Raw genomic sequence first — 19,183 nt, 5'->3', positions numbered from 1 at the left:
ACATTGAGATGTAAAAATGAAGTAGAGACAGAATGGGGCCCTAAGGCCAGGGAGAAGAAATCTGCAGTGTTCCCTACACAATTCTAGGCAGCACTTCCCTGTTTGTGGCAGCCCAGCCCATTAAGGATCAGGTTCTCCTCTATCAGCTGTGAAGTGTTTGTAGCTTGGTGGCATCTGTCAGATGTGTTCAGCAACAGTCACTAAACTAGTCTGGCAAAATTGGCTCCACTGCTGAAAAATCAAAATGATGACAAGAATCTTTTGAAAAGAAGAGGGAAAAAGGCAAGAGACCTGTTCTGGAGTGATGGGGCACTGGGTGGGTAGATCTGTTCTCTAGCAGGTGGTGAAGGGCATGCACTGTGTCTTCACAGACACTGCAGGTGTGAGGCACGTTTTGGGGAGATAAAGTGCATTTTGCATTGTCCCCAACAGAGTGATGCACGACGAGGTGAGTGACACAGAGAACATCCGGAAGAACCTGGCCATAGAGAGGACCATAGTGGAGGGCTGTGACATACTGCTAGACACCAGCCAGACCTTTATACGCCAAGGTAAGACATTCCTCTGCAAAACAGCCCAAAAATGGTGAACGAAACTGCACTGAAGGCAGCAGGGCTGACACTGCCATCGCCAGGCTGGGCACTTCACTGGCCACCCTGAGCCTGCCTCGGGTCCCTGCAGGGTGAGTCACAAAATGCCCTGAAAACAGGTGGTTCTGAGCTGTGGCTGCACCTCAGTCTGGTGCTGTTTTCTTCAGGAACCATGAAAATCAGCAGCACGTGAGTGGTGAGCCCCCATGGGACTGTAATTCACATTCTGCCTGGACTGTGGTGCCCAGGGGATGCAGCAGGGGAGGAGCAGCACTCTTTTCTTTCCTGTCTGTTGATGGTAGCTTTAGAAACTCCTTCTGTTGAGGTCTAGTTATAGTGGAATTTGTTGTTAGGCTCCAAAACAACTATGCTAGAATAATGTTTCTATTTTAAATAAGGGGCAGTTTTTGTCAGGAACTGCAAATTGGTTACAATTCTTACTTGATGGTGTTTACTTTAACTACTTATTTTTCTCCCACTTATATAATATTTCGCTTTTGGATCCCTTAAAGCAAGTTACTGTGTGTGTGCAGATTAACTACAGATCTGTAGTGCAGGATTTTGACAGATTTTGCTCCTTTGTGCTGAAAAGCACTAAATATACTCAGGAAAGGTTAGGAATATAATTTAGCTACATCACTTCATGAAACCTTTTCCAGATAACCTCAGCAGAACATCTGGTATTTGATGGGGCCGTGTTGTAGCTGGTAATTAATAGGCTTTCTGTACATTTTGAACTGCAATTTCTGCTGCTTCTGTAGTTATGTGGCCAAACTGAAATTTTCTGTAATAACTCCCAGTATAATTCCTACAATACACTAACAACATTGTTTTTACAAACCCTATTTAATAAATAAATTAATTGATTCTTCATTAAATGTATGCACTTGTTATCTCTGAAGTATTTTAAGAGTTATGAATATGGCTTTAAGAAAGAAAAAAAACCTGTTTTGTATCCACAGCCAAAAAAATTATAATGCTGTGATTATCCTAGCTTGATTTGTGCCATGAAATTGAATTAAATTTCAGAGTTTTTTTCAAGATTCTTACAATATGTAATACAAATATGCATTTATATTTATTGGGGTTTTCCCTTTAAGAATGGCTGAGGATGCTTTGTCTGTGTACCCACTGCTTCATCAGTAAAACTCAGAATTTTTTAATGTGGGAATCAGTCTGAACAAATTACTGTTGGTGTGTTAGGCCCAGGCCAAACCCTGTCAGTAAATTAAATTCAGATTTATTTCTAGGCATACAGTCAGAGGACAGTGGACAGGAGTGTGTGTTACAGGAGGTTGTACCAGTTTATCTGATGGAACATCCACTGCCTGTGATTCTGTGCAAGGGCAGAAATCTGAATAAAGCAAATGAAGTAATGAAGACCATTTTCCTTTTACATCTGACAGTGAGGTCACTTTGCCAGTGATGTCCATCTCCTCTGATTTCTATTCCTATTTATTCTATATTCAATAGAAGCCTCTATCTAGGCTTCTATCTGTTGTGTTGACTAGTGTAGATGGGCACAAGAACCTCTTTTTCAGCTTAAAACAGGAGAGAGGTGCAGTGTTGAGGCTTTTTCTGTGGATGTTAATTACAACTTTTTTTTGTGTTAAAGACTTTACATTTTTAAGAAGAGGTTGATTCTCTTAGGGTTGCACATGTTGAGACCATGGGAACTGTCCCTGGCAGTGTTTTGACACGCAGATTGTGAATTCCCCTTGGAGTTTCTTGGGGCTTGATTTTCCCTGCCTCTTATTTAGGTACAGATTTTATAGTCAGGCACAGCAACAAGCGAGGAACATTTTCTTTGTGAGGCTAAAGGACATCCAGGGAGTCTCAAATCTGTTGGCATCCAAGCAGCTGGAGGCACCTGGAGCCCCTGTGCCTTCAAACACTGGTGTTTCTGCATCAGCTGCTGTGAGCTTACCTCATACAGACATCATAACCACAAAATCATGCAATAGCTGAGGTTGGAAGGGACTTGGGAAATTATGCATTCCAGTCTCAAGGCAGCACCAGCTGGAGGAGGTTTGCTTTCTGCCATGTCCAGTCAGTATTTTGTTGTTTCCAAGGGCAGAGACTCCACAGCCTCCCTGAATGAGCAGGAGCAGAATTCCTCCAGTGTTTAGCCCTCTGAGCAGTAAAAACAAACAACAAAAAAGAGTAAAACAGCCTGAAAACCTCCAGCACGGGGAAAGCCAGACTGAGCTGGTAAACCAGGCAGTTCAAAGTAGAGTTCTGAATGTTTGGGTTTGTTTATAAATACAGCCTTTTATATTCCTTGCATTAAGCAAAGGCTGAGAGAGTGACTGCTGAAGCACTGAAGTGCTGAAAGTGCTTAGGCCTGTGGCTGGATAAAAATTCCTGGGATTACACTATTGTCCAAACTATACTGTTAGTGAATGTTCTAAAATTAGCTCCACTTGCTCATTGCATCTGTACATTGGCCAGTTGTGACCATTTTTTCCCTTAAGAGGAAATCTGTGGTAGAGCCAATGCCCAGTTTTGTTAACCACTAAAGCCTGATGAGAATGCCCAAGGTCCTTGCTCAGTGTCAGCCATGGGTAGAAGATGTGTTCCTCTCTGCAAATTTGAAAGAGAGAAAATGCAGTCTCTGTTTTCTGCCTTTAGAGAGAGGTTTGCTCTGTCTTACCTCATTAAATGGTATTTCAGCTCCATGCAAGAACACTGTTTAACCTTCAGCCCATTATGGCAGAACAGAGTATGTTAGTCCTGAAAGCATTCTAATGAAAATAAAAATAAATAGATAAGCAAAGGTTACCTGTAAAACCTACTTCTGTAAACATATCATATTTGTATTAGTCTACTAAGCAAAGCAGAAACAAAATGTCCAGATGGAATATTGCTACCCTACATGTGTCAATGGAATTTTAGGACTAAAAGCACCCTAGGAATTTTGTCTGGGAGTTGTTTTGAGCATGCTGGCCTTGCAGTGTGGCGTGAGAGACAGTCAGTGCAACATGGAAAAATCGCTGTTCCAACACATGGAAATGATCTCCTCTCTTACAGCTGAGGCAGGTTGGCTGTTTGTCCAGGGGAAATGCACAACAGCCAATAAATATTTATGGGTTTGGGTCAGAATGTAAGTGAATCTGAAATGTTCCAGATTCCTTTGCAAAATTCTAGAGCATAACTTCACCCCACTGTTCTGTTTTGGTGACACGAGCCGTGTTATACACGTTTAGTCCAAAGGTGAAATGTCTGTCAGAGAACACTGGCAAATTTACTGCTGTGTGTTTTCCTATGTCAGAAGTTTACATATTAATAACTTAAAGCTACTCTAAACATATAGAGAGAGCTAGGTGTAGAAAAATGTAGATAAATAGCAGCTTTCACAATTTGTTTGTTAATTTTGGATTGCGTACGTGAACTTTGAGAAAGTTAATTATTTTGACAACACAGAGTAAGAATTGCTAATCTAATATTTCATGGATAATTCTGTCAGGCTGGCATTGTGTCAGGATGCTGCCACTCCTCTGAGCTGTGATGCAGCCGTGCTTGCTCATATCTGGAAGGGGCAGGTCAAAGCCTTCTCCTCCTGCCTGTCCTGCTGTGCAGCTCCCTCTGCATCATCAGCTCCTCGGTGCTGCTGTGACCTTGCTCCTGTCAGGGAGCTGTCAGCTGCCTCTTCCCAGCATTATTGTCCTGCAGGTTTAGCTGTGTGATGCTGGAACAAGGCAGGAGCCAGTGTAAAGGTAATAGTGAGGAGAGATGTGTGGGAATGAGGCTAGGAGGTCTTTTGGCTGCCCTGTCTGCTCGCAGCGAGTTGTATGGTAGGAATCTTTCTGTTTAATCTACAGAGGAGTTGCACTTCGCCACCAAATTTAACTCCTGCTCCAAATTTGGAGGTGATACACATGGTGGGATCAATCTGGAAAAGTTGGTCACAGACTGAGATGTGAAACAGCAGAGAAGCAGAGCTGTCCCCAGCCTGGAGCTCTGCAAAGCAGAATTCAGGCTTATGTAAGCAGGTTCAATTTAGTTCGGGAGTGTCTTACTGGTAACACATTTCAGATGAGCTGTGGAGCACTGACAATTATGCAGTAAGAGATAAGAAGAAGAAGAAATGTGCTGCATTTCCATCTCTCTTGCCCACAGGCTCGCACACAAACTCTTTTCTGTCAAAAGGAACTTTTCCCGTTTCTTTCCATTCCCCGTCTCCTTGGTTTGGAAGCGCCCTGTCTTTTTCAAGTGTAGTGGCTGTCAAAGTGGTGCTTGCTGTTCAGCCACATTTTCTGATCAGTGGCCTCTTAGTGAGTTTAATTGCCTAATCAGCCTAGATCCCATCCTGCTGTGTGCACAAGTGCTAGTCTGGAGTGCACTTGAGTCTGTTTATGATAAGAAACAAAGGGAACTTGCGCAGTGAAAAAGGGACTGACTTGTGCTGAAGAGGCACTGATACACACTGAGGCTGGAATGAAGAGTAAATTAATGCAGTAGTATCCAATGAATTAACAGCTTGAGTGTTGCCTACTAAATATTATTGTAACACAGTAAATTTTGCACCTTCATTTCCAGGTTCCCTTATCCAGGTCCCCTCAGTTGAGAGGGGAAAGCTGAGTAAAGTTCGCCTGGGCTCGTTGTCCTTGAAGAAAGAAGGAGAAAGACAATGCTTCTTATTTACAAAACACTTCTTAATTTGTACAAGAAGTTCAGGAGGAAAACTGCATCTTCTTAAGGTATGCACCTTATAGTAGGATTTAATTTGCAAAATGAAAATGCGTCTTTGGTGAACTGTCAACATTTTACGGTTTTATGGCTTTCTGCTCTCTGCATTAGTGGTTATAAACAAAAGTTTATTTAGTAATGTTTAACTGCTTTGTCTTTTCATTGCAAATAGTAGAATTCAGCCAATTGTCTTCTTTTAGACCCAGTTAATTCTAGTAAACTGGGGATTAGAAACAAAGCATTGATGTATCTATTTGTTTGAAGCAGTGAATAAATTCAGTATATGTAGCAATGAATTTAAGTCAGTTTTCAGTGCATAAATCAGTCAGTACAACCCTGCAGAATTGCCAAAGAACATTTTCCAGAGCTCTAATAAAATTAATTCTCAGAGTCAATTCTGTTTTCCTGAACAGCATGTTCTCTTAAACAAGAATGTCATCTAGGAACAATCTAGTTATATTTGTTGAGATTCAGGCTTTCACAGTGCTGGCTTGTGGGTAAAGAGATGTTGGTAGTTCACAGAATGGATTATGTAGAATGGAATTTTAATTTGGCATACCAAGAGGTTATTAAGGTTCATGTGCTTTCTCACTTTGCTCCTCTTAAAAATTTCAAGTACTTATGCAAAATAAATAGAATCTAAGGGAACCTTTAAGAAACCTTGAATGTGTTTAATTTAAATTCAGAAGATTAAATTCTAGTTAACTTTCTTGGAACTTGTGAACAAGTCTGTGTGTACCATAAATTACAGTGTGGTAAAAGTGAAAGAAGTTTTGTGCATTGTACCATTGATCTGTTGGAATAAGGAAAACACTCTATATAGTCTGTTTGGGTTTAGCTCTTTAGGGAAAAAATATGCATCATGAAATCGATGTATCTTCCCTAGATCTCTGAGTAGTGTAAGATGTTAGAGTAAGGCATGGCCACATTTAAAAAAACCTGTGACAAATGGGAATAAATAACATTTGTGTGAAATGTGCTTTGATTCCCCAGACAGGAGGTGTTCTGTCTCTAATAGAGTGCACACTTGTTGAGGAGACAGAAGCGAGTGATGATGATTGTAAGTTAAATTCAGCTGTCAGTAGTAAGTACAGTTTCTAGTTTCCTAAAATTAGTAACCTTATTTTTTATTTTTTTTTCATAGGACCAAATAGATATGTGTTTGTGAATCCAGTAGAATATAGAGTAAAACTGATTCAGTAGAAGGGCTGTTCCAATAATGGACATGCTGGCTTGGGTGGGGGGTTGCTTTCTTGTATTTCTTCCTGCTGTTGACAGCCTGCACTGGATTTTCAAGAGGGTTGGCTGGAAAAATGTGACATATTATTTGCTGACTTTTGTATTTCAGTTCATCCACAGCATCTTGGAAAATAAAATAAGAAAATAAATATTAAAAAAAATTAAAAATTAAAAAAGCTTTAAATAAGCTGCAGATAATTAGCTTTCTGAAATGCACAGGGGTTTAGTGATTTGGAAGAAATAATGAGAAGTTTTTCATCTTGGGGTCTCCACAAACCTGGACTGCGAGCTGGCTTAAATGGAATTACAAAATACAGTCTCAGGCTGATTTTATTGTCGATTCTTTCAGCTTCCATCTTGCAGTTTGTCAAGTTTTGCACTTGAATTGTGGAAGTAGTTTCATTAATCTGAGTGACACTTGTAGTATGGTGAGGATGTATTGGCATACAAGTGTGATAAGGAACTTCATCTTGAGGAGCAATCCCCAGTATCTTTGTGCTTGGCATACATCAACAACAAAATGAGTTGTTGGATACCTAACTGGATTTTCTCGTTATTAGGAAGATGTTTTAAAGCGATTTCCATTGTAAATGAAGTTGCTGTTTTCTTAGTCTCGTACTCCGCCGTTTCACGCTGTGACGTTTTTCTCCCCTCTGGCCGTAAAGCAAAGGGCTCGGGGCAGGTGTTTGGACACCTGGATTTCAAGCTGATAGTGGAGCCCTCGGATGGTCCTCCTTTCACTGTGGTCCTTTTGGCCCCGTCACGGCAGGAGAAAGCCGCGTGGACCAGCGACATCAGCCAGGTACGCGGTGCTCTTCTCACCCGCTGTCGGTGAGCTCTGGGCTCACGCCGTGCCCCTGGGAGCCAGCCTGACACAGGCTGCTGGACACCTTGGATGTGCTGTGCCATCTCTGAAAAACCCTCAGTGCTCTCCCCAAAATTCTGTCCTGGCATTCCAGTCACCAGGGAAGCGTTTCTCCAAAACAGAGATGGGGTATGAATTTCAATATTGTCCATTGACAGACACAGTGGACAATGCTTTACAGTGGTAAAGCATTTCTGTGTCCAAGGAGAACCCATCCAAATACATATTTTGATTTGAGAGGGGTAGTACTGGTTTGTTCACAATTTTCATACAGATCCAAAAACACCTGAGAGTCCTGGTGTAAAAATGATACCATATCACATCAATAATGAAGTGAGAAAATGGGATAAACTCTTCTTTCCACCAAAAATGAATACCAAAAACCATTATAAATAATTGCTGACAATTATTGTGACAGTGTGCAGGAGCTGTCTATGTTGTGAATGAATGGAAAGGGTATTTAAAAATTTTTAAATGTCAGGGATAAGTTGTTGGTTTTTTTTTTAAATTGCTTTTAGTTAACAACATAATAGACAAACTTCATCATAATCTATTTGTGGAAAGAATTTGAATGCAATTAAAATAAAACCAACCTGAACTTCCAGCTCACCAGAGCTAAATCAAGGCTGTTTATGTTTTGTTTATGCACAAAGACAAGAACATAGATCTCTCAGAGTTCTGATTTCAGGTCCTAGCCTCTATTAATTTAGAGAGAAGTAGCTGATTAGAGGAATATCAGCATGGAATGTCATGCATTTCCAAAGATGCTATTATTGCTGGCATCATCTCCAGATGAATCATCATCATAATGAGTAGAAATTGCTTAAAAATAAGAATTCTGACTTATTTTGTGCTGGATTATCATTTTTGAAAGAACAAAAATAGGAAAATAAAAGTCTCCAAAATACAGTATGAGCTGCAACTTGCTGTCTTAAAGACAGACATAGTTGAATAATTTTTTACAAAACAGATTTTCATGGAATTATGTTGTTCCATTGACAAGTAAAATTATTGGAGCCATTAGCTGGCATGGAAAGACCATTTAAGAACACTAGTAAGTCCATTCTTAGCCTAAATGACAATAATTTAAAAAGTCATCTGATACCAGGATTGGTGCTAAGGACTTCTTTGACACATTTCAAGGTCAAATAGGGTAAATATAAGTATTTCTGTTAAATGTGTTTCTCACTGCTTTTAGGTAATGATTTGAGAAAATCATACTGTGAATTATTGCAGCTGCACTTTCCAAATAATCTTAAAATCCTGAATTGAAACCCACATAAAACTAGATGATGTAGTAGATGATGTTTTAAATTTATAGCTGTAGATGTGATCTAAACCTGAAGAGGCCTGTGATTGTCAGGTTTGGGCAATCCAATATCAGTCACTGCTCTGCTGTGAAATGTTCCAAGGCCTGAAGGCTACACGTTTTCTTGAAGTCAAGATAAATGTGTGTGATAATTTTTGAGAATTTTTACTCATTTTTTTACTCCTTTTTACTGATGTGAGGAGATTGTCCACATATATGCGTATTTATTTATGTATATGTGTGTGTATCTATATATGTATATCTATATCTGTGTGTGTATCAATGAAAGTAGAAAGTGTTATGAAGACAAGAGCCCTGTGGGGTTTGGGAGCAGGTCCAGCCCCTTCCCCAGCTCCCTGCCCTTCTTTGGGCTCATCTGAGCTACATAAAAGTGCACATGAAAATCCCTCCTAATTCCCAGCCCAAAACATTTACACAAGATTCTGCAGGGAACAGCTTGGACAGCTTCCTCACAGCTGTGTTTCACAAGGAGAACCACTTGAATTTGTTTTTACAAGTGTGTTTCTAGAAGCTTTTTTATATTCCCTTCTGGTCTTTTGCACAGAGTAAAGGTTAAGGTATTACTGTACCCCTTGGAGTATAAAGAATTCTGACTTTCTTCTGGTCTCGATTTCTCAAGCTTACACTCTTTCAGGAAATACTAGAAATAATGAGTTTTGTTCCCTTTCAAAGGAGCTTCAAAGGAAATATCACTTCCAACTCAAAATACTTAATCATGTGGAAAAGAAAGGTTGCTGCACAGAATACCCTGCGAGGCAAGGCTAGAGAAGCATGTCGACTCTAATTCTTGCATCACTGCTTTTCATTTGAGAAATTAATCAGCCCATGCCCTGCAAAACTGTGTTTGGAGCTTATAGGGATGTGAAAGCTGTGGGAACAAGTCCCATCACCCTGTGTTTTGATTTTAACAGTTTTCAATGTTTATTTTCACAGTGCATTGATAATATAAGGTGCAATGGATTAATGACAATAGTGTTTGAGGAAAACTCCAAAGTCACAGTGCCACATATGATCAAGTAAGTGCAACAAAAAACAAAATAGGTTGTTGTGTTTCTTCAATAAAAATGCTAAAAAGAGAAAGCATGTGTTCAGAAAAAGAAAACCTTTGGTTTGGTTTTTTTTTTCTCCCATTTCAGTTGAATGGAACTGATTCTGTATCCCAAAATATGTATTTTCAAATCCCTTTCTTGGAATTGTAGGGATCACCCCATGGTGAACTCTCAATTCACAGTGCTGGATCACAATTTAGGTTTAACTGGGTTTGGAGTACTTGCCTTCAGTTATACCTCAGATGCATGATTTTGTTCTCAGGTAGATTTTCCTTGTCATCTCATAATTTTATTGGAGATTTTTTTAAATGTCTTCAGAATTTATGTGACTGCAGACAAGTACCATTTTCAAAGGTATTTTATTAGCCAAAGGTTTTGTTCTCTGTAGTTCAGTTATTTCTGTTAATTATTTTCTCTCATGATTTTAACTGATCAGATCAAAGTAGCATCAATGTTTATAAGGCTTTGGTACCAATAGAGAATCCAATACTTTTGGATTCTCTCAGTTATTGATTGTAATAAGTGGTTTTTGTTTCTAGTGAGATATTCTCAGCACATGATTCCAGGTTTTCAACACAACTTGGGTCTTCTACATACCTCAGTTTATATGAGTTTTACTCATTTGTAGCCAATGAATTTATTAGTGAATGAAACATAGGGACAGACATAAAAATATTTCCTTTCTCACTATTATCTGTCACATCTCTTTGTTTCTCAAATGCCTCTCCTCTCTGTGCTTAGAAAAAGGAGAGAGAAAACATCAGGGAATGCACTGCTAGGGCACATACTTCTGATCCCTGGAAATAAAGCATTTTTTTGTCTTCAGCTTTATTCCAGGAACTCTCCAGAGCACAAACGCTTCTGCCACCTGCAGAGTTTTAAAAGTACATTTGTCCCCTCTCAAAGTACAGCAGGACCTCAGTCCCAGGGCCACCAGAAAGGAATATTAATTCTAAAGAAAATACATCTTCACAACACTTACAAATTCGGTGTTCTCCTTCTCAAATTTTTCAGCACAGTTTGGCTTTCAGAGTCAGATATCATTGGGTGATAAAAACAAAAAAATGCCACTTTTTGGAAGGCCCAGTTTAAGAAATTAGATTTTTATTGTTGTTGGGGTTTTTTATTCAATACAGTGCAGAATTTAGTGGAATATCCTGATTTTTCTTCTGAGAAAATCCAATAATTTTTAACAAAAAGATGGGGTGTATTGAAAGATGCTTTACTTAATATTCACCCTGTTTACAAAGTAAGTAAAACAGAATTTGAGGGGAAACCCTCCCCATTATGGATAGGGTAATGTAAATTATTCTCTTATTTTGATGCTCAAACAAAAATTGGTTGTTTTTTATTTTTGTTTTTTTCACTAAAACAAAGATTCTTCTTGGTTTCTGCTTTGAAATTTGAGATGTTTTGTGCTGTTCCCTCTTTCTTCTTTTAAAACAAAGTAATTCTTGGAGCTGAAGGCAGATGTTAATTTGCAGGGAAGCCTAAAAAACCTAAAAGCCTTAAACCTAGCTAAGGGGTTAATTTTGCTGGATTTTTTTGGGATCTGTTACTTTATTTTAGATGAAGCTTGATCCCAGAAGAAAACATTGCAATCAGTTATTCCATACTGAGATTTTAGTAATATTGACCTATGGGCCACAGAGAGAGACAAAAGGGGGACAATTCTGCCACCTGCTCTATTTCAGAAATTTAAGTGTCATTAACAGTGTCTTAGACTTTGTAAGAGCAAAGCGTTTGCCAAAAATAAAATGCAAGTTCCCTCAGTTATGGAAGCAGGTATCAACACAAATGAAAAGTTTTCTTGCACTGACGAAACACGATAGTGCATAAACATTTGCTGCTTTTAGGTTGACAAGGACAGCTACACAAACACTCCTTTGATGCCTGGAGAGGCTCCAGGAGCAGGGGCTGGGCAGGGTTAAAGGAATAAAGCAGGATCCATTAAAAGCCCTTCCAAGGATCACCTTGGGCACTGCAGGAGCCCGGCCCTGGCTCCAGCCAGGACGGCTCAGGAGTTTCACCCTTGGATCACTTTGGTCCATCCCCACCTCGGGGTGGATTGTGCAATTCCAGCTGCAGGGGATGCAGTCCCATCCTCCCAGCTTGCTCTCCTCAGCTCGGGGCTGTTTGTGCTTTTTGGGCCCAAAGCTGCAGCGCTGCCCTTGGCTGTGGGGCTGGGAAAGGATTGTTGTGTGTGCCTGAGCTGTGAGGAGAGCTTGCTGTCACTGTGTGTGGAGTTCAGAGTCACACACCAGGGCAGGGCACAACCTGGGAACGTGAAAGGCAAAACCTAAGGCATCACCTTAGCCATGATCACGTATTGGTAAAGTGCTTTAAATTTGACTTTTGTGTAGATCTGATGCCCGTCTCCACAGAGATGACATTGACATTTGCTTCAGCAAAACGCTGAATTCCTGCAAGGTGCCCCAGATCCGCTACGCGAGCGTGGAGCGGCTCTTGGAGCGGCTGACGGACCTGCGGTTCCTGAGCATCGACTTCCTCAACACCTTCCTGCACACCTACCGCATCTTCACCACCGCTGCCGTGGTCCTGGAGAAGCTCTCTGACATCTACAGGCGTCCCTTCACCTCCATTCCCGTCAGGTGAGCGCGGGTGTCTCCAGCACCCCGACCTTCCCGTCACGGGTTTCTGCAGCAGACACCACGGCCTCCGCCCCTGCTCGTTTTGCAGGCTTTTTTCTTATTATTTGCTGTAAATAACCCAAGAGAAAGGCTCTTAGTGTGAGAAATAAGGCTCACACTTAAAAATTTTTGAGAGTTTAATGAGTGGTAATAAGGGATAAAGCAAAATTCACAGGGCTGGGTGCATAGCCTTGGCTAAATGCAGATGGTTAACTATAATAACTTTTTCTTATTTACTTTTTCACTGCATTGGTCAAATGTATATTCATGAACATTATACATAATCAAACATTTTTTTGAGTTTATGTGTTTTGGGAATTCTTTATCTTAGTTTGACATTTGAAGTCCTCTTTTTAGAGTAGATGCTACAATGCAAACGTGATTTTCAGAGTTGTGTACTTTATTTTTTCCCCCTAGTTTGTGGTTTGACAATTATGATTAGCCAAAGGATTAGTGGTAGATTCTTTCTTGCTCCTTTGGTATTATTTTCTTGTGTTTTTTCAATGCTGTTTTATCATACAGACATTTTGGCTATTTTTACAAATAATTTTAATTAACATCAGCTACTTTACTATTGTCTGTTAGTTACAAAAATAAAGGCATTAGTTATTATTTCACAACTACAATTATTTCTGAAGAAGTTAATGTTATAACACACAGCACATAGCTTTTATTTTAACATTTTGTGAAAGCCTCAACTATAATACATATTTATCACACTAAAATATACAATCTACACAGAGATTGGGGTATTAACCATAAAAGGCTGACAAATTATACTGCATCAAAAGCAGTTAAAAAAAGATTACAACCCTTACTATATGAAAATAATTTACAAAAAGGCATTAATAGCTAAATCCAACAGCTGCATCGTTATTTATAATATTAGTGTGTAAACAGGAGGCCGGTTTTAAGGAGGGCCTGTCTCAGCTGTATGCTCCAGCCTTGAGGAGCAAGTGTCACACAGATTTTGCAGTGCCATGCAGATCTGCTCAAAATTTAGGTGTTTTCACTGGGATCCGTTCAGTGTTTGCTCTTCTTGTGTTCCTGACTGTCAGGTCTTTGGAGCTGTTCTTTGCCACCAGCCAGAACAACAGAGGGGAGTACCTGGCTGATGGGAAGTCGCCACACCTCTGCCGCAAGTTCTCCTCTCCTCCTCCCCTGTCACTCTCCAGGACCTCCTCACCTGCCAGGACCCGAAAACTGTCCCTGACCTCCCCGCTGAACTCCAGGATCGGTGCCCTGGACCTCTCGGCCTCGTCTGTGGCCAGCAGCCCCACCTCGAGCTACAGCCCGGCCACGTCCCCGCCGCCCACGGGCAGCAAGGCGCCGCTGGACCTGAGCCGGGGGCTGTCGTCCCCCGAGCAGAGCCCGGGCTCGGCCGAGGACAGCCTGGAGAACCCACGCCTGGACCTCTGCAACAAGCTGAGGAGGAGCATCCGCAGAGGTATTCCACTCTCCCGCTGCTCGCTGGCTCACACAAACCCCTCCTCTGGCCTCTGCAGAGCTCTGCTGGGGTGGCCAGCACCCCAAAACCCCCTCTCCTTCACAAGTTATCTAACAGTGCCTGATCTGCTCTATCACAGAAGGAACTGTTTATTTTATAGACACAGAAATGCCAGACATAAGGCTTGAAACGAGCCAGTACTCCCAGAAGTAAGGACAAAAAGGAAACTACCAGAAGGAGTACACAGTGTGAGGTTCAGGGTACCTGATAATGTTACAGCAAGGGAAGAAGTGATATAACCGAGGATTCCATGGATCTTCCTGTGCAGGGGTTGTTGGGGCACACACCGAGATCCTTTCCCTCAATCCCCAGGGAAGTCACCACGGAATCTGATCCAAACTCCAGGGAGGAGTCTCAAACACTTGCAGGGTGCAGGAGGCTTCTGCCTCAGTGATAACTCGTGTGTCTTTTAGAGTTTGCAGAACAGTCAGGGATATTTCTCCTCTCTCTTCCCAGATTTGCTGTCCAGCCTGAGATGTTGATTCTTAGCTGGGACCTGACCCTTTTGGTGCCAGAGGTGCCTCTTTGGGCCTTTCAGCCCCTGGGTTATGTCCTCGCTGTCTGCACCAGCTGTGTGCTGGAGAGGGCACAGAGGACAGTCCTGGCACTCTGCTGCTCCTCTGGCCCAGGCTGAGATGTGCTCTCTGTTCCCAGCACTCTGCTGCTCCTTCCCAGGAGCTGCAGCAGAGTCATAGGATCACAGAATGCTCTGGCTGGGAAGGGACCTGAAAGCTCATCTCGTTCCAACCCAGAGCACCTCATGTTTTCACTTCAGCATAGTGTTAAGGAGAAAGGCAGAAGAGAGAATCTGATGCCAGTTGTGCTTGCTGAGGTGAGAGATTTTTGAGTTGCACAATGTTTCACAGGAAGTGAAATATTAAGTTAAAAAAGAAAGACCTAACAGCTTTAACGTGTTTGCACAGAGGGCTTATTTTCCAGGCAGATTCCATCACTAAAGCAAATAAATAATGCCTGTGATGTGCTCAGTACATCAGTGACATTTGTACCAGGTGGTGGGAATGTCACCAGGTTATCCCTCCAGAAGGTACAAGTCTGAAATAGATTAATTGCTCCTGATAATCCTAAATCCTCTATGGATTCTGTAGTGCACATTGGAATAGGTTTTACTTCCAGAGGGCTGAAGCTGTTTGATAAAAACCTCAGTGTGGGCATCTAGGGATGGGAGTATTGCAGTTATAGATGGCAAAGCAAGGAAGTGGCTCCAGTCTCATATGAAACAGAAGTGGGCATTATTTCTCCTTTGGGGACAGAGGAGTGGTCTTCTTAATTGGAACAGAAGTTTGCAGTAATATTTTTTTATTGTTACACTAAACAGAAAACGATGCAATTAAAAAATGGTTTTTTTAATTCTTAAAATTATTATTTAAAAATGGTTGTACATGGCATAGCATACAGTCTGAGGAAATAGATCTGTGAATCTGAGAAAAATGTAGCTCAATTTTAGTTTCTAGTTCTATAATAACAAAAAAATTAATGAGAGGATAGAAGGAAAGGATTACTAAATGCAAAGTAAGACAAATGTGAGTGAAAAGTTTTGTCTGCTCCCTACTGATGAATTAGTGGTGCCCTGCAAATAAATTAGATGTTTCATTATGCCAATGGATTGTTTTTACAGAATGCTGCCTACTGTTTAACACAAAATCCCTTTCCAACACACAAGTTTTCCACTGTGGCATTCCTAGGAGTCTGCCTAGCAAGAGCAGGGGCTGATGTCATTAGAATAATGTTGGGTTTTCGACAATGAGATGGTCGAAAACACCTGATCTTCTAACACCCAATGGGATGCACCTCTCAGAGGGGAAAAGATTTCTAGTATAGGAACTTGGAGGACTTGCTGATAGAGCTTGAAACTAGTTTGGAAGGGGGAAGGGACAAAACCAGTCTGGGTAGTGAGAGACAGTGGGATGATGCACCAAAACTTGAGGAACTGAGTGCTGGTAGGAGGTGCTGGCCACAACAGACCACAGCTGAAGTGCTTCTGTTCCAACACACACAGCAGGAAGGACAAACAAGAGGAGCTTGCATCCTTGGCCAGTCCCAGTGATTTGACATCATTGAGTCATCAAAAGTGATGACCTTACTGGGATGAGTCCTGTGATTGAACTGCCCTATTGAACAGTTAGACTCTTTAGGAAAAATAGGCAGGGCAGATGAGGGTGAGGGAGGCATTCTATGTAACAGAAGGGTTAGAATATAGGGATGTTACAATTGGCAGTGGCACAGTTGATAGCCTCTGGGTAAGAATCAAGGGCAGTGAAAGGATGCAGATATCTCTGTGGGAGTCTACTGTAGAATTCCTGGCCCGGACGATAACAGTGGAACCAAGGGATGCATCCTTTCTTTGAGGAACAAAAGGGACACGCCCAACTCAACCACCCTTGTCCTTCTGGGATACTTCATCTGGGATGTGTCAGAAAACAAGTGGGAGCATCACACAGTTGGTACGATCCAGTCCAGATTACTTAACCTGGATGACAACTTCTAGCTGACTAGGAAAAATGCCCTCCTTGATTTGTTGCCACCATAATTGGTGGCTATCTCTGCTACAGCAGCCACAAAATGATTGAGTTTAAAATCTCTGTTGCGAGGAGGAAAAGTGCCAGAAAATTTTCACCTTTTGACATGAGCAGAGCAGACTTTAGGCTGCTCAGGGAAACAGTGATCAAGATCCCTGGGAAAATTCTTCCAAAGGTGCTGGGGTGCATTAGTGTGGGTCACTTTTTAGGCATCACTTCCTAAAGGCACAGGAAGAGGCAATACCAAAATGTTGAAGGTCAAACAGATGAGACAGAAGGCTGGCTTGGCGGAGCAGGGATGTTCTTTTGAAGGTAAAGCAGAAAAGGAAGGTGTGTGCCCAGCAGGAGGTTGGGGGACATGGCAGGAGCACAGAGATGGTGCTCTGCAGGAAGAAAATTTTTGCAGCCAAACCTTAACTGGAGTTGAGACTTGCCAGAACTGTGGGGAACAATAAGAAGAGGGTTTAAAAATACATCAGCAACAAGCAGTGTAGAAATTACATGGGTCCATTCCAGAATGAGGGTGGTCACCTCACAAATAGGGAGTTTGACAAGACAGGGATATTAATGGTTTCCTTACCTCTTTTCAACATGGGCTAAGGGAGTTCCAGTGCCCTAAGCTGAATGACTGTGGCTTAAGAAAGATAAATGCACAGTTGATCCTGAAGTTGTAGGGATCTGCTGCGCCAGCTGGATCCCTATAAATCTATGGGGCATGATGGGATTCATCTGAGAATATTCAAAGAGCTGGCTAATGGCCCTGTGAGTCTTCTCTCAATATTTGAACAGTCTTGGAAATCTGGAGAGGTCCCAGTAGAGTGGAAGCTGGTTAACATTGTCCCAATTTTTGAAAAGTGCAGGAAGGTGACCCTTGTGGAAAACGAGGTTCACATAATTTTTATAGAATTTAAAAGTTTAATAAAAAAGACAATTAGGAGAAAAAAGTAAAGTACACAGATACAGCTGAGTGTGTCTGCATTCACCTCACTGACAAAGGACTGTCCCTTAAAAACAGAACCCTATTACATATCCATAAATTCTTATACATATCCATAAATTCTCATACATGTCCATAAATTCTCATACATATTCAGACATTCTTCTTAGGATCTTTGGTGTTCTTCTGTTCAGTTTTCTCTTGCCCCCTTCCCAATAGATCAGTGCTCTTGGTGCCATCGAGATTTACATTCTCTGATACCAGAAATGCAATAAATTCCTCCCCCCAGAGTTCTGGGCACTGCTGTCTTCATCTGGATAAGAGAATTTACAAATGCAGGAGTTCTCTAGCTTTTTTTTTTTTTTTCTCAGTCTTTGTGTTATACAAACAAAAGCAGTTTTTATTTTAATACTATGCCATAGCCTAACATATATGTATTATACCACTATTTCTAAATTTCAGAAATAACAGCAATAAAGGAAACTATGTTAATACAACAAAATTTCCCATTCTTATACACATAACATTCATTTTAATATTTGTGAAAAGCCAACAATATAATATGTAACTATAACACCCTGAAAACTGCAGGCCCAAGAGTCTCACTTCAGTGCCTGGTAAGGTCATGCAGAGAATTATCCTGGTAGGTAAAGGAAAACACCTGGAGGCATCATGTTACTGAAAAGTGGACAAAACCTCCTGAACTGCAGTGCAGCATCCAGCAGCATCCACTCTTCATTCAGCTGGAGGCATGAGGGGCTGTCTCCTCTGAGATGTGGCTGAGCACAGAAAAGGCTCCTGCTCCCAGGCTGTATTTCACATGTGTGCTCACAGGCTGTCCCACAACAAACATACATGTGATAATCATTCCCCCAGGGTCATCAATGTGTGTTCCTTCCCTTTCCAGGGGTTTGTCTGTCTCAGGGGTCTGTACAGTGTTCTCTGGAGGTTGTCAGCCCTGAAGTGACACTTGACTGCCTCATGAGCTCGGTGTTACTTTCCCAAGTCTGGAGCCAAGTTGGCACAACCAAAGTAATACATTATTTTGGAGATGAAAGTGTTTTGTCCTGCTCCTCTTCTTGGTTGATGTTTAACATGATCCCCATTATGCAGTTCCACAGGCCGGTGATTTTACAAAATAATCATTGTCTTTTCCCTAGCAGCTGAGCAAACAGGTATTCATCTGGCAACAATAGGTCAGCACAGCTTCACAAGGGGAAGGTCCTGCTGGTCACACCTGAGTTCCTTCTGTGACAGGGTGACACACCTGGGTGACCCAGCAGAGCCAGTAATGTGATCTTTTTGGGCTTCATCAAAGCTTTGGATACAGTCTCTCCCAGGACCCATCTGGACAGGCTGTCCAGCCCCCAGGTGGATAAAAGCATCGTGGGCAATGTGCTCGTGAGACGGGCACAGAGGGTGGCAGTGGTGGGGTGACACCAGGCTGGCACCTGCTGCTGCTGGGGTTCCAGGCTTCTGTCCTCAGCCCTGTGCTCTTCACCAGCCTCACTGGCAACCTGGACACAGGACTCTGAGGAGTGCTGAGTAAGTTTACTGCTGACACTAAACTGGGAGGAGCTGTCAACCCCTTGGAGGGCAGAGAGGCCCTGCAGAGAGAGCTCAGCAAATGAGGGGTGTGAAATCACCAGCGGGGTCGGGTTTTACCAGGGATTCTGTGCCTGGGATGGGCACCCCTGGCTGTGTGGCTGGGCTGGGGGGACAGGACCTGGGGGTCCTGCTCCATGTCCAGATTGATCTGAGTCAGCAGTGGCCTGGAGCCAGGAGGGAC

The 19,183-nt window shown here is 41.9% G+C and overlaps 1 protein-coding gene across 6 annotated transcripts in view; it reads left to right on the top strand.

Annotated features, from left to right (window-relative positions):
* The window catches only part of RASGRF2 (Ras protein specific guanine nucleotide releasing factor 2), a 134,150-nt gene that overhangs the window by 63,423 nt on the left and 51,544 nt on the right, over positions 1 to 19,183 (top strand). For 3 of the 6 annotated variants that reach the window (XM_033520503.1, XM_015614912.3, XM_033520505.1), the window contains exons 9-15: positions 433 to 551; positions 5,130 to 5,290; positions 6,273 to 6,363; positions 7,184 to 7,320; positions 9,647 to 9,729; positions 12,126 to 12,374; positions 13,472 to 13,860. In XM_033520503.1, the coding sequence (XP_033376394.1) occupies positions 433 to 551; positions 5,130 to 5,290; positions 6,273 to 6,363; positions 7,184 to 7,320; positions 9,647 to 9,729; positions 12,126 to 12,374; positions 13,472 to 13,860 (1,229 nt within the window). The remainder of the gene's footprint in view (positions 1 to 432; positions 552 to 5,129; positions 5,291 to 6,272; positions 6,364 to 7,183; positions 7,321 to 9,646; positions 9,730 to 12,125; positions 12,375 to 13,471; positions 13,861 to 19,183) is intronic. The other 3 variants (XM_015614914.3, XM_015614913.3, XM_033520504.1) reach the window with 2 other exon arrangements.

The sequence above is a fragment of the Parus major genome, chromosome Z, assembly GCF_001522545.3.
Source record: "Parus major isolate Abel chromosome Z, Parus_major1.1, whole genome shotgun sequence".
Lineage (NCBI taxonomy): Eukaryota > Metazoa > Chordata > Aves > Passeriformes > Paridae > Parus > Parus major.
The sequence above is the reverse complement of the archived record's forward strand: the minus strand, read 5'-3'. Positions and strand labels throughout refer to the sequence as shown.